Source organism: Columba livia, chromosome 5 (genome assembly GCF_036013475.1).
Source record: "Columba livia isolate bColLiv1 breed racing homer chromosome 5, bColLiv1.pat.W.v2, whole genome shotgun sequence".
NCBI lineage: Eukaryota > Metazoa > Chordata > Aves > Columbiformes > Columbidae > Columba > Columba livia.
In genome coordinates, this window is record NC_088606.1 from 40,398,214 (window position 1) to 40,410,286 (window position 12,073).

Below are 12,073 nucleotides of genomic sequence, written 5' to 3' on the forward strand. Positions count from 1 at the left end.
TTTGTTTATTGGTTTCTTTTTAACAGAGAGAGGCCTCGTTGATTCCAGGTGTGCCACTAAGGCATCCCTTGCTCTGCTGTACCCTCTAGGGACTGAGCCTATCCCAGATGTTGGCAGTTTGGCCAGGCCCACACGATTGCTCCTAGTCGTGCTTTCAGTGTGGGTAAAGCTCTTGGATAAGAACTGAATCTTTTCATCAATTCTCCCCTTGCAATCCTTGGACATCTGTGGCTTTCTTCTTTCAGATACATCCATAACCACCTTCAACCCACAGCAAGGCCCTTGCTGTGACCCTGAAAATACCTATATGTCCTGTGTTACTGTAGACCCTGAAAAAGGTCTGGCTTAATCCTCCACCCATCTGTCCTTCTCCTGGGGCATGGGGGCCTTCACCCGTAGGTAATGTTCTTGAGTTGAGGGGATGGACAGCAGCTCCATCATGCCATCTGTAGTTGTTTTCTTCCTCTCTGAGATATTGTAGTGTTGTCTCCAGGTGACCACTACTAAGCAGTTGCCTGTTCTCTTGACTTCCATCTAGTCAGCATGCCTGTCTGTGCTTAGTAGAGGTGCTTAGTTTGTGACTTAGGGGGCTGGTTAATTCGTTTGGCTCAGCTTGCTTTTAATCATTAAATGTATTAATTAATTGCACAGAACACTTGCAGAAGATCCTGGCTGTCAGTTTTTGCAGCCTTTGTGTGGCTTTGTCTTCTGGCATTTTTTGTTCTGGTTCAGCTGCTAATGGGTATGTTTCGTGCGCTCAGCCTCTGGGCTGTACTGAGGCATTGAAAGAATGTGGGTAACAGCTGTGGATGTGGGTATTTAAATGCCATTTTGGTTTTGCAGCTTAGGAGAGCCCCTTTTTACAGAAAATAGGAATAATTTCATGGAATTATCCATTCAAGGGAGGAAACAAACTAGAGGGGTAGAAGCACTGCAAAAATCCATGCCTACACTTGTATCACAGTGTTAGCACTGATTTAAAAGCCAGAACTCTTCGTAGCCCTAACAGGAACTACAAACACTAACATGGTGACCTGCTTAATTGTAATGAATATGTTCTGCATCTTTTCAGTGTCTTGCTTTTTCTTCTTACCCATTCATTATCTGTAGGTAAGTGAAGGGATTAGCATGCAATTGCACCTTTGCCCCAGCCCTTCCGATTATCACAAAGGTTCATTGAGAACTGGGCAGCTCAGTGAGGTGAGTCAGCCTGTAGGAACCCAAGCAAAGCAGCAGTGGGGTTCTTGAACCCCTTGTGAGGCACGTGGGTACTTGGACAGTACCGTTGAGCAAGGGTCCTGAGGAGGCAGAAGCTAATGGGATGGTTTGCAGTACCATTTTATACCATTCTGTAGCCCAAAGAGTGGTCAAATAAAAGATCACTGCAAACAGTCTGAGTGAAGTGAGCTATTTGACTACAGGTTGCATCACACAAATGACAGGAAATATGTCTGCCACAGTGGATGCAGGAGAATGTGGGTGGTAAAGCAGGACTCCCTTCTGAGAAGCCCTATGCCAAACCCCATTCACTTGTAAAACTCTGCTGTGTATGTCGAGGGTTTAGATTGCGGGGTGACAATAAAACCCTGGCAGATGTATTATTAACCTCTCCTGCCCCCCTTCCCCCTTTTGGCCCTCCCTCTCCCCCCTTCCCACTAAGGACAGGTGATCAGGAGGAAAAGAAGGACAGAGAGAAGAGAGTTGGAAAAATTAAAAATGTCTTACTAGTGCTACTAATAAGAAAATAATACAAAATATACAAAACCAATCTTGAAAGTCTCAACAACTGCAGAGCCAGCACCCGAAGTCCTGGATTGGACTCTGCAGCCAACCGGAGCTGGATTCAGTCTCTCACTAGGCCTCAGTTTGCAGGGACAACTAGCAAGGTCCTCTCCTAATGTCGGCCATAAGCAAAAGGGAAAAAAGGAAAGGGAAAGGTCCTCGTGATCTTCCACTTTTATACGAAGTTTTCACGTGAATGGAATGTTATACACAGTTGGCCAGTTTCTTGGTCACCTGTTTCTTGTTGTCCCTCTCACGAGATGTCCATCCATGCTTATCAATAACTTTGCATTCCATTGCTATGTTTACCAAAACATGTGTCTGGTTCTCCAGGAAAATGCAGGTAATATGAAGTCTTTAGCTGACAGGCAAAATTCACTAAGAGAGAAGCTTGTTTTTTAACAAAACTAGGACAGTATAATATCCCACCATCTTCCTAGAGTGACAATACTGCAAAGGGGGCCATCAGGGCCTCATTTCCAGCAGGGTTGGTTTCCTCATGCCCTGCTCATGGTATGCTGATCAACAGGTAGCAGTGAGTGAGAGCAGTGTGTCTTTCATGCCATTGAACTTTCATACCTTCAAGCTCCTTCCGAAAGTCTGTCCCTTGCAGGGTTCCCACTGGAGCCCAGCACACCTGCAGCATTCATAAAGCACTTCCCCAGCACTCCTGCTACCCCTCCAGCTCTTCATATAAAAACTCTAGGATGTCTTGTCATGTTGCCAGTTTCTTCCTCCTTGGGTCCTGAAGTCTCCTTTGTACTCCCTTCAACCCACTATTGCTTATCCCCTTTTCTCCATGAAGTTGGGTGTCTCATAGAGATGCCATGGCCTTATGCTTGTAGCATTCATGCTTGTTCCAAATATGACCAAACCTCCATCATTCAGACTTGAAGCTTCTGGAGGTACCACTGCAGTATAGAGGAGACACATGAGACAAAAGGGAAAGATTAAGAAAACAGATGGTATAAAAAGCAAGGGAGAGAGGAAGGGGAGAATGAAAAAAAAAAAAGTATAATACCGGAATAAAAGTGAAAAAGGGAATTATAGCTATGTAGTACCGAGATGGGCAAAGGAAGGAAATGGATATTTTGGAAAGCCAAGAAGTCAATGGGAAATAAAAGAAAGCAGGGAATGGAAAGAAGAAATGAAAGAGAAAATCAAGAACAAAAAGGTAGTGAAGACAAACCTTTAAATATGAGATAAAGATACCCTTCTAGTTTCTTCAAAGCAGTCATGTTAGGTTTTTTTCATTAAAAAGAAGAGCAGCTGAAAAACCCTCATCCAGAAAACATGATGGCATTAAATCCTGCTGTTGAGATTCTGACTACTCTGGGCTTACAGAGATCTGATATGAATACTGTGAGTGCTTTCTAGCTCCCAGCTCTCTCTCCTTTTCTCTGCCCTTTAGCATTGGGAAAAGATGGTCCCTTGGCCTATAGCAGTATTACTTTTTATGTCAGCTGCTGCTTATTGCACCTTTCTCTCTCTCAGCTAATAATGTGTAAATTAGTTCTAAATATATGAAATATTTGCTCCTGTCCTATTTCTTTTCTTATGCTGAAGTGATAGAGCATCCTTAGAGGCTGATAAGTATCAGGTAAGCAGTTGTAAGTTTCTACATATATATTAACACGCACTTTTAAATCTTGAGCAATTGATAGTTGTTTCTTTAATTTTGCAATTTCTGCTACTCAGCTGGCTGACATCCAAAATCATTCTCACCAGTCTTGAAAGCAAGCTATGTTCCACATCTCCTTCCGTCGCTAACTGCACAAGGGGTGGTCTAAGATGCTGCTCGTCCTGCAGGAAGAGGACATAGCTGAACCAGAATGTCCATCTGACTTTGCTCTCCAATGCTGTTTTTTTTTTGTATAGAAGTATTTATATATCTGAGAGCAGTGAGGTGGTCACAGATAGTCCTTGTTGTGTTTCCAGCTTGCCAGAATAACCCCAGGCTCATTTTGTCTGGCCTGCTTGAAGGCTAAGCAAATGCATACTGTTGCAAGGCATTTTGGAGGACACTGGCTATCAGAAGTTTCTATCCAGTCCAAGACTGTGATGAAAGAAATCACAAAGGTATATTTGAACATGTTGAAAAGTGCTAAGTGTGCTGTGGAGCCTCATTTCTCCACAGCCTGCCCCTGAGGTAAGACATACTACAGGTACCTTCACCAAGTGATTGATGTTTCTACAAACTGGGTGTGAATAAGAAACCTAAGTAGTAGAGGGAGTACGAGGTCTAGCAAGCACTAAAGGTTGAGAGTAGTATGCTGTTTGTTGCCAGGGCAGCTATGGTTAGGTATTTGAAGCACATACATTCTTTTGCATCATCTATCCTTAAATGACTGAAATATGAAATTTAAAGAGATAAAACCAGTCCTCTTGGAACTCTGATTTTCATTCTACAAATGGAAACCATCCAGCTTTGTACATTCAGATTTTAAATTAGATAATACTATTTCAGTTGTGAATGAGAGTCTTGGAGTTTTCTTCCTTTATGGCATTCCCTGTGGAGTCACTCTGGTGGAAACTGAATACCTCGATGTAGCTGAAGGTCATACAGATCAGTCCAGATGGATGAGTGCACATATAATGGGGATTTAACTCTGAAGATGTGGAAGTCTGTACACAGAATCTGCCTGTTCTTCTCCACAGATTTCCTTGAAGACGGGGAATCTCAACTTTATTAAGATCTGCCACCTTTAGGAGGGGATTCTAGGTGAATATCATCACTTATTCTAATTGTCCTTTGAACTAATTAGCCTTGGTAAAGCTGGCCTGCCCTAATAACAAGTGTACCAGCATTTTTAGTGTCCAATGGCAGGTCTTCCGAGGTCAGGCAGTTCTTCTCTTCTGGTGAGGCTAAGAAAAATGGCAAATGATTGTTCTCTGAATTAAGCTGCAAGAGGAGTTCTCCAGAATGCTGCTCCGAGTGTCTGTCACCTGAGGCCAAAAGATGCTCTTGTGGGCAGACCTACTTTTCATTCTGGAAATGCAGATGCTATGACACAGCCTACTGTTACTGAAACTGTAGATTGTTATTCATTTGTTTTTCTGTATTTGAAGATGGTAATTTCCAGTGGGTATGACTGGAGATGATCACGTACTCTTTTGTTCATTCTCTTTGGTTGAACAAAAACTCTGTAAAATAAAACTTAAAAAGCAATAAAACTAAACCACTGGATATTGTAATCTGTTCATCTTGACATGAGTTTCCATCAGTTGATCTGTAAAGTTAAATTGCCTTTCTCTGGAAAATGTAAAAAAGCATAACTCTTATATGTTTTTCACATCTATTCTTTATTTTCTTGTTTGTTTGCTTGTTTTTTTTAATTCAAGGTCCTGCCAGGTGCAGCAGTAGTCCTGGGTAGTGCTTGTAGCCATTGTCATTGACCTCAAGATCTCTGCTAACCCCTCCAAATGTCCATCTTCTTCTCCTTGCCATCCCATTGCACACAATCTGGTACTGCTGCTCTGTGCCCCTCACTCACCTCCCCTATCTACTGCTTACCTCTGCAAACCAAAGACTCAGCCCCATGCTCACGCCTTGGCCTTGCACCCCCAGCAAGAAGAAATGGGAACAGCCCAGGAAGAGCTGGGAGCTGCTGGTCCACGCAGTAACCCGTTGGGTGATGGGGTGATGCAGGTCAGTGCCTCTTTGCAGGCAATGAGTTTGGGTCCTCCCACCCATACAGAGACTTTGACCGAAGTGGACAGCTATGTGACTGCACACAGGCAGGTCACTGGTAGTTGTTTACACACAGAGGCTTTTTCCGGTACTCAGTTTCCTCCACAGAGGAGCTGCCATCGCTTTCTGCTCAGGGCAGTCCCTGTGCCACAGGTGGGGTAGAGCTGCGTTTGAAGGAGCAGGCTCCAGCGGTGCTGCCCTCTGTGCTTCTCCTTTGCTTGGCAGTACAACCTGGCACTCTGCTCATCACAGAAAAAGGGTGGCAGCAGTTCAGGATCTAAAGGGCAAGCATGGGCTGGGAGAGGTTCCCAGCCGGAGGAAGGTACCACATCCCTTTTGGATGTTGCGCTTGCCCTCTAAGATCCTCCCTGGAGCAGTCATCCTTGGTGCTCCACTGTCTTTAGCAATGGGAGGGAAGTCCTTCACCTACAGAGATGAGATGGGTGGGGCTTCAGGTAATTTTATAAAATAAGTTGTCATTGACTCCTACAGGAGTAAATCCTGCAAACATGTCTCAGGAAGTGCTGCCCGTGGAGGTGCCAGAAATACTCTATCACATGAATCCAGGGAAGGCCACGACTCTATCAAATACGAAAACACTACAGGTAAGAAAACAGCTTTAAAAGTTTGCTTAAGGTCCATTGCATTTGGCATGCATTTGAGAAAAAAACAAAGTCCTGCCTTGTGAACATGTTTATATACAAGCTACTGTACAAACTCACTGTCTGAAGGGACTAGGTAACAGTATCTCTGCCTGAAGGAGTTTAAGGTGAGATGTTATCTTTGTGGCTATCAGTCCTCCTGACTCCACTGGAGCCGAAGATCTCAGCTCCGTAGGCAAAGTGAGAGAAGTCAGCATAGCAAGAGGACAAAAATTAACTGGGAAGGAAACAATTTCTAGGGGACTGAATTATCAGCCTAAATCCAGACCCAGACTTAAAAAATATATCTTTTCTTCCATAATTAAATGCTACTTTTATTAAAAACTTCGTATTTCTATATCGATAGCGAAATATTTACATGTGTATTAATGTGACAACTCCATCTTTTGGCATTGGAAAAGAGATAAGAACAGGATAGAGAATAGTGATAGGGTATTGAATTTTATTTCCACATTGCCATTTTTGTTCTGAATTTTCCATTTCACTTTGCATCCTCTGGGTCATTTCAAGATTAGCATTTAATTTTAAGTGTACTATGTTATACATTGTTCTGTGTGATCTTCGACTGGACAAGGCATATCAGTTAGGTAAGTACACTGGAAACAGAAAGAGAATACTTTTGACATTTTTTATGGGAACTGTCCTTTGATAGTGTTTTCCTACAAAGCATTTCAAAAAGGGGAACCCTACATTGTAGAAGAATTTTGGAACTTCTGTTTACTGAAAAAATTGAAACGTTAGATATAAAATTTTACAATTGCAATGTGTTTAGTTCTCCGGGTTCAAACCCAGAGAAAAGACTGCAGGATTTTTTAAATCAAGATTTAATAGTCCCGAGAGTGGGACTAGGTTGCCAGAAACAAAAAGCAAACCTTTATTCACAGAATAAATGCTGAGGTACCTTTTGTGTATCTCACAGCTGAAATGGCTTTTCTTCATTGACTTGTTGAAGGGGCACCCCTGACATGGATTTTTCACCATTATGTACCGAACCACATGGTGGTTTGTTCATTATGCTGAGCACTGTAACACAGCTGGGTGTAACCAACAGTTGTTCTAATTGGGGTTTCAGCATAAGTTATTGCGAATAGGAATTAATTACCTACCCTGATAGTGCTGCTGTTGTTGTTGTTTTAATGTCATAATTTATCATTTATTTATTTCTTTCCTCAGGATGCAGACTCAAATATCAGTTCTTTGGGAGATGATGGACATCGAGGAGAAAATGAAGAAAATCAAGACAAAAGTGATTTCAAGGTACTATGAATGAGAGAGTTTTGAACCAAACATGGCAAAGGGATTTGTTTTGCTCAAAAGGGGAGAAGGCTCAGATAGACAAATAATGATGGCAGCAGTTTGAGCATTACAAGGGAAATGTCCTTAAATTTGTTCTTTGGATAATTTTATTCCTCTTACATTTATGATTTTCAGAATTGTTTGTTGTATCTCTGTTATGTTTTATTGGGAACATGCAGAATATATGCTGTTTTAATCCCTCACTTCTTTGTAAAGGAAATCCATTGGTGAGCTCTCTGTTCTGCAATGATTTTGTAACTAAAGGGCCAAAAGTGACAGTGACCCATGTTCTCCTCTAATGCCTTCAGTAGTGCAATCTCTAACCTAGCAATTTATCAGAGAACCCCAGATTGTTGAACCCTGTTTTTACACCACTTCTGTGCTCCATCAGCAAAAACAGTAACAAGATTCTGTGAATGGAGTAATGCTTGAATGTTCTAGAGCATTTTCTTGTGTTTGAAGATCAGTCATAGGTTTATTTTTGTTACAAATTACTGATTTTGATAGGGGTTCTCATTCTGCCACTTTATCTGTGCAGTATGTACAGGCCTTGTTTCCTATCTTTCAGCATTAAAAAAGTTTAAATGAATATGCAACTTGTATAACAATATTGTCCCAAGAAACGTCTGTGCTAATTTATATTGTAATTCATGCAGACAAGTTATGCTGAGACAAAATGGGTGGTAAAACACTGGCACAGGTTGCCCAGAGAGGTGGTAGATGCTCTGTCCCTGGAAACATTCAAGGCCAGGCTGGACGGGACTCTGAGAAACCTGATCTTGTTGAAGATGTCCCTGCTCTCATTGCAGGGGGGTTGGACTAGATGACCTTTGAAGGTCCCTTCCAACCCAAACTATTCTATGATTCGATGAAAATGAAGCTGAAAAGGAGCTTTAATCTGGAAGCTGAAGTCATCCTGTAAACACGTTAAGTGATACCTCATTTCCCTGCCAGGCAAGGTCTCCTTGTTCTTGCAGGGTTTGTGCAGCTGGGGAGAACAGCAGCACAACAAAACCTGCCCCTTTAACAGAAGAGGGGCAGGTTAAACTCTCACCTTTGTGCAAGGCAGGAGCTCTGTCTTCTGCTGAATTTTGGCAGCTGGAAGCAGCTCCTGGGGTCATGGGAAGATGGAGGAGCTGCCACCCTGCATAGTGAGGTTAGGAGGCGGTTGCAGTTGCTGCCTCTCGTATATGTGAACCAGGAGCTAAGGCAAGCAGGAGGGCTGGGTCCCCGTTGCTGCCAGGCATGGAGTCCCTGCATCCCACAAGGGCAAGAGGCTGCTGTTGGGAGCAGCTCCGGCCCTGGGCTCAGGGGCAATCGGAAAGGCAGGAGGCAACAGTTCCTGAGGCACCCCCAGCTCCATGGTGCTTGCAGGAGCGTGACACCAGCAGCGGCTCTGTTCAGCTGCAGAGGCTGTTCTGAGCCCAGGTGCCTCCCCTGCCACCCTGAGTGGTGGCATGTGGATGCCTAAATTACAGACTGCTGAAATTACATGCACCAGTATTTAAAAATGAACCTTGCAAAGTCAAAGAAAGCCACTTCTCATCAGCTCATAACTTTGAAATAAGATTTGTCTTATCCACATTTGACACAAAAAATGTAAAAGATCTGTGTCTGAGATGGACCTTGAGATGCCCCTGAGAACTGGTAGTTAGAAACAGAGATTTTCAGAGTGTGATGCCTGTCCCGTGGTAGTGTCTACCTTAGGATGAGACTCTAGAAATGCCCAGCAACTGCCAGACGTAAACACCTATTTCAAAGCTACCTGGAATTAGGTATAATGAGTCTCAAACCTCAGACAGTTAATGCTCAGTCTAGTTTCCTTCTCTCATATTTGTTCTGGTTGGGAAGGGCAAAGCAGGATAAGAGGGTTCTGTCTATTCATGGATGGACTATCCTATGCCCCTGGCTAAAATTATACATATGGAAATAATTTTGAATGCGCAGTTGAATGCTCTATGTTTTCAAATGGACCTATTTTTCAAAATCAGAAAAAGTCTGGTCATTAAACATCTGGAGACACTAAAAGATGGAGGACAATGTTAACAGTACTGAAAGGGCTATGCAACTAGCCTGACTTATCAGCCAAATAATAAACCTCTGCAGATGTTGAGATCACCATGTACTGAGAGTATCCATGTTGTGTCGATCAATATTTGAAATTCTGCTTTTTGGAAACATATGTCAAGCATTGCATCATTTGCACAGTCGTATTCCTGAAAAGACTCATAGTCCCATGATGGATACACGTATGGGGAAGCAATGATTTGAAGGATACAGTTCTTGTGTCCTTGTGTGTACCTGTCATGCTCCTGTGGACACAGATAAATTTTGCCAGCTGAAGCCAGGTTATCATGGCTGTATGCAGGAAAGAGGTGTTTCCATCCAGCTGTGGGAGTTTTTATTCACCAATATCCAAACAAATCTTCTGCTAATTCTGGTGAAAAGGAGGCCTGGTTAGAAGTTACATTACACATGACTTGCGAAAATCAGCTAATGGCAGCAGTGGTCCCTGGCACCACACCCCCACCGTTGCACAGCCCTGCAGCCGTCAATGGAGATGCCACAGCCCCAGCGCCTAGAGGAGGTGAAGGAAGGAAGCAATTAGAGCAGCTGCTTTTCTGGTGTGGAGCCCAAGTTTGTCAAGAATGAGGAAGAGCTTCACAGACATGGCCAAATGCAGCAGCCAGCCATGGTCATCCAAGGCAGTATGTGCCATGGTGGGGTCCCCTGGCACATCACACAGCTGTGGGAGATCAGCTCCAGCAGGCTGGGGCAGGGCTTGGCTGAGTGATGTTCACAGCCTGAAGCATCCTGATCACAACTGTAGGAAACTCAAGGATCCACATTCTCTAAGGAGACCTGACTCTCACGCAGCTTCTTCACACACCACCAGCTCCAGATACACCATCAGCAGCGGAGGTTTTCAGTTCTTTTAATTTGGTCCCTGGCTGCCATCTAGTTAAATTACATGAAGAAAGAAGTGCCATGGTGACATCCTGTGGGTGATTTCATCTCCGTGGAATGTTTCTGTGGGCCAAGAATGCAGGGAGACCTTAGTCAAGGCAGGGAAGCTATCTTTGCCAGGAAAGGCTGCTGTGCTGGTAGATGACATAGAAACACATAGAGGCATCATTATTGGGTAACTGCATGAAAAATTTGTGTGTGAAGAGGAAGCTCTTTTCATGGTTTTCAGAAATAACACAATTTTTTCAGGTTGGTTTGTAGAAATCGCCTTTTCCGACCATTGAAAAAGTAAATTGGTTGTTCTCAAGTGTTTTTTAAATCTTGTCTGATCTTTGCAAGATGGCTTGTGGAATAGCATGCAGTGTGGTTGCACTGAAATAGGTAATGGTGCCAGCACAATGTGGCTCATAATTTTCTGTGCTTCCTCATCCAAATTTTTCACCCAGCATAGCAAAGGTCATCTCCTCATGAGACCAGATGGAAGGCCTTCCACATTTCATGTAGAAAAAAAACAACTGAGCACCTGCTTGGAGGGTAGCTGCTTTTTGGTGATGATATAGTTTTCATCACACACACTGAAGATGAATTTCAGGTTTTCTGCATTATTTTTCTGTTAGTTTATGTTTGCTTTGGAGTAAATACCAATCTAAAAAAGGGCAACAATCAAGACTGAGATTGTGTTTGCCGCCTTTGGAGGTTCAAGAGTAAATTCTCTTCTCTGGGTGAGTGTTGTCAGATAACTGCTGTCTGTTTTGGGGAGGCAGCTACACTATTCTGTTAACTGATGGAACATCTATGGTAAAACAAGGAGCTAACACTGAAAACCAAAATGTGCATTGATCCAGCATACGTTTGACTCTACTGCTGTGGAATTGCGAGACTGGGATGGTTTACAGTAGACGTGGTAGAGTGGCAAATGTCCAAACCATTGATATCGCAAACTGGAAAGATGCTGCTAGTAACTGCTCATGTTGGAAGAGTCTGTCAAATGAAGAAACCTAGAGGCTGAAGAAACACGATGAAAGAAAAGCAGATTAAAAAGAAGTAGAGAAGAATAGACATCCTCTGGTCTCATGGGCTCTTGCTTCATTAAGGAGTATTGTCATTTTGGAGCTCCACAGGCACTTGTGAGGCCACAGGATGTATCAGCTAAACTAGTGCAGTAATTTACAGCACTCCTTGAGATGGATGCATGCCACACATACCTACATCTGAATATAAGCGCGACTTTAAAGAGGGTTGGGATAGACCTATGGAGGCACAAATCTGCCAGGAATGCTGACAGTCTGCATCCCCAGAGAGCTCACAACAGAGAAATTTCTGTTTTCAAATTCTTACTCATCTGGGTGGAAGAAAGTTGGAATCATTCACGTGACAGAGGAATCCTTTACTTCCACCAACACAGTAAATTGGTGCCAAGTATCATACCATGTTATTCTTTTTTAAGGGAAGTGGTGGAAAACTGGAAGAAGACGCTGAGAATTGCTCTACATTTGATGAAGCTGTTGTTCAGAAAATCCCAGTAAAACTTTGTTGCCCTGGGAGTACAGAGAAACTAACAGTGCACACCCTGCTTGTGTACTGGTGTCACGGTGTTCTACATTGCATGCAGCTGTGTTACACATGCCTGTACATGACCACAATTTTGGAAGGCCCAAAGTGAAGACAAGTCAAC

At 43.1% G+C, this 12,073-nt stretch overlaps 1 protein-coding gene across 1 annotated transcript in view; it reads left to right on the forward strand.

Annotated features, from left to right (window-relative positions):
• Positions 1-5,922: 5,922 nt before the first annotated feature.
• LOC102083779 (cytosolic phospholipase A2 epsilon) overlaps positions 5,923-12,073 on the forward strand; it is a 36,884-nt gene continuing 30,733 nt past the window's right edge. Inside the window, exons 1-2 of the mRNA XM_065064550.1 lie at positions 5,923-6,078; positions 7,309-7,392. Of these exons, the coding sequence (XP_064920622.1) occupies positions 5,983-6,078; positions 7,309-7,392 (180 nt within the window). The 5' untranslated portion in view covers positions 5,923-5,982. The remainder of the gene's footprint in view (positions 6,079-7,308; positions 7,393-12,073) is intronic.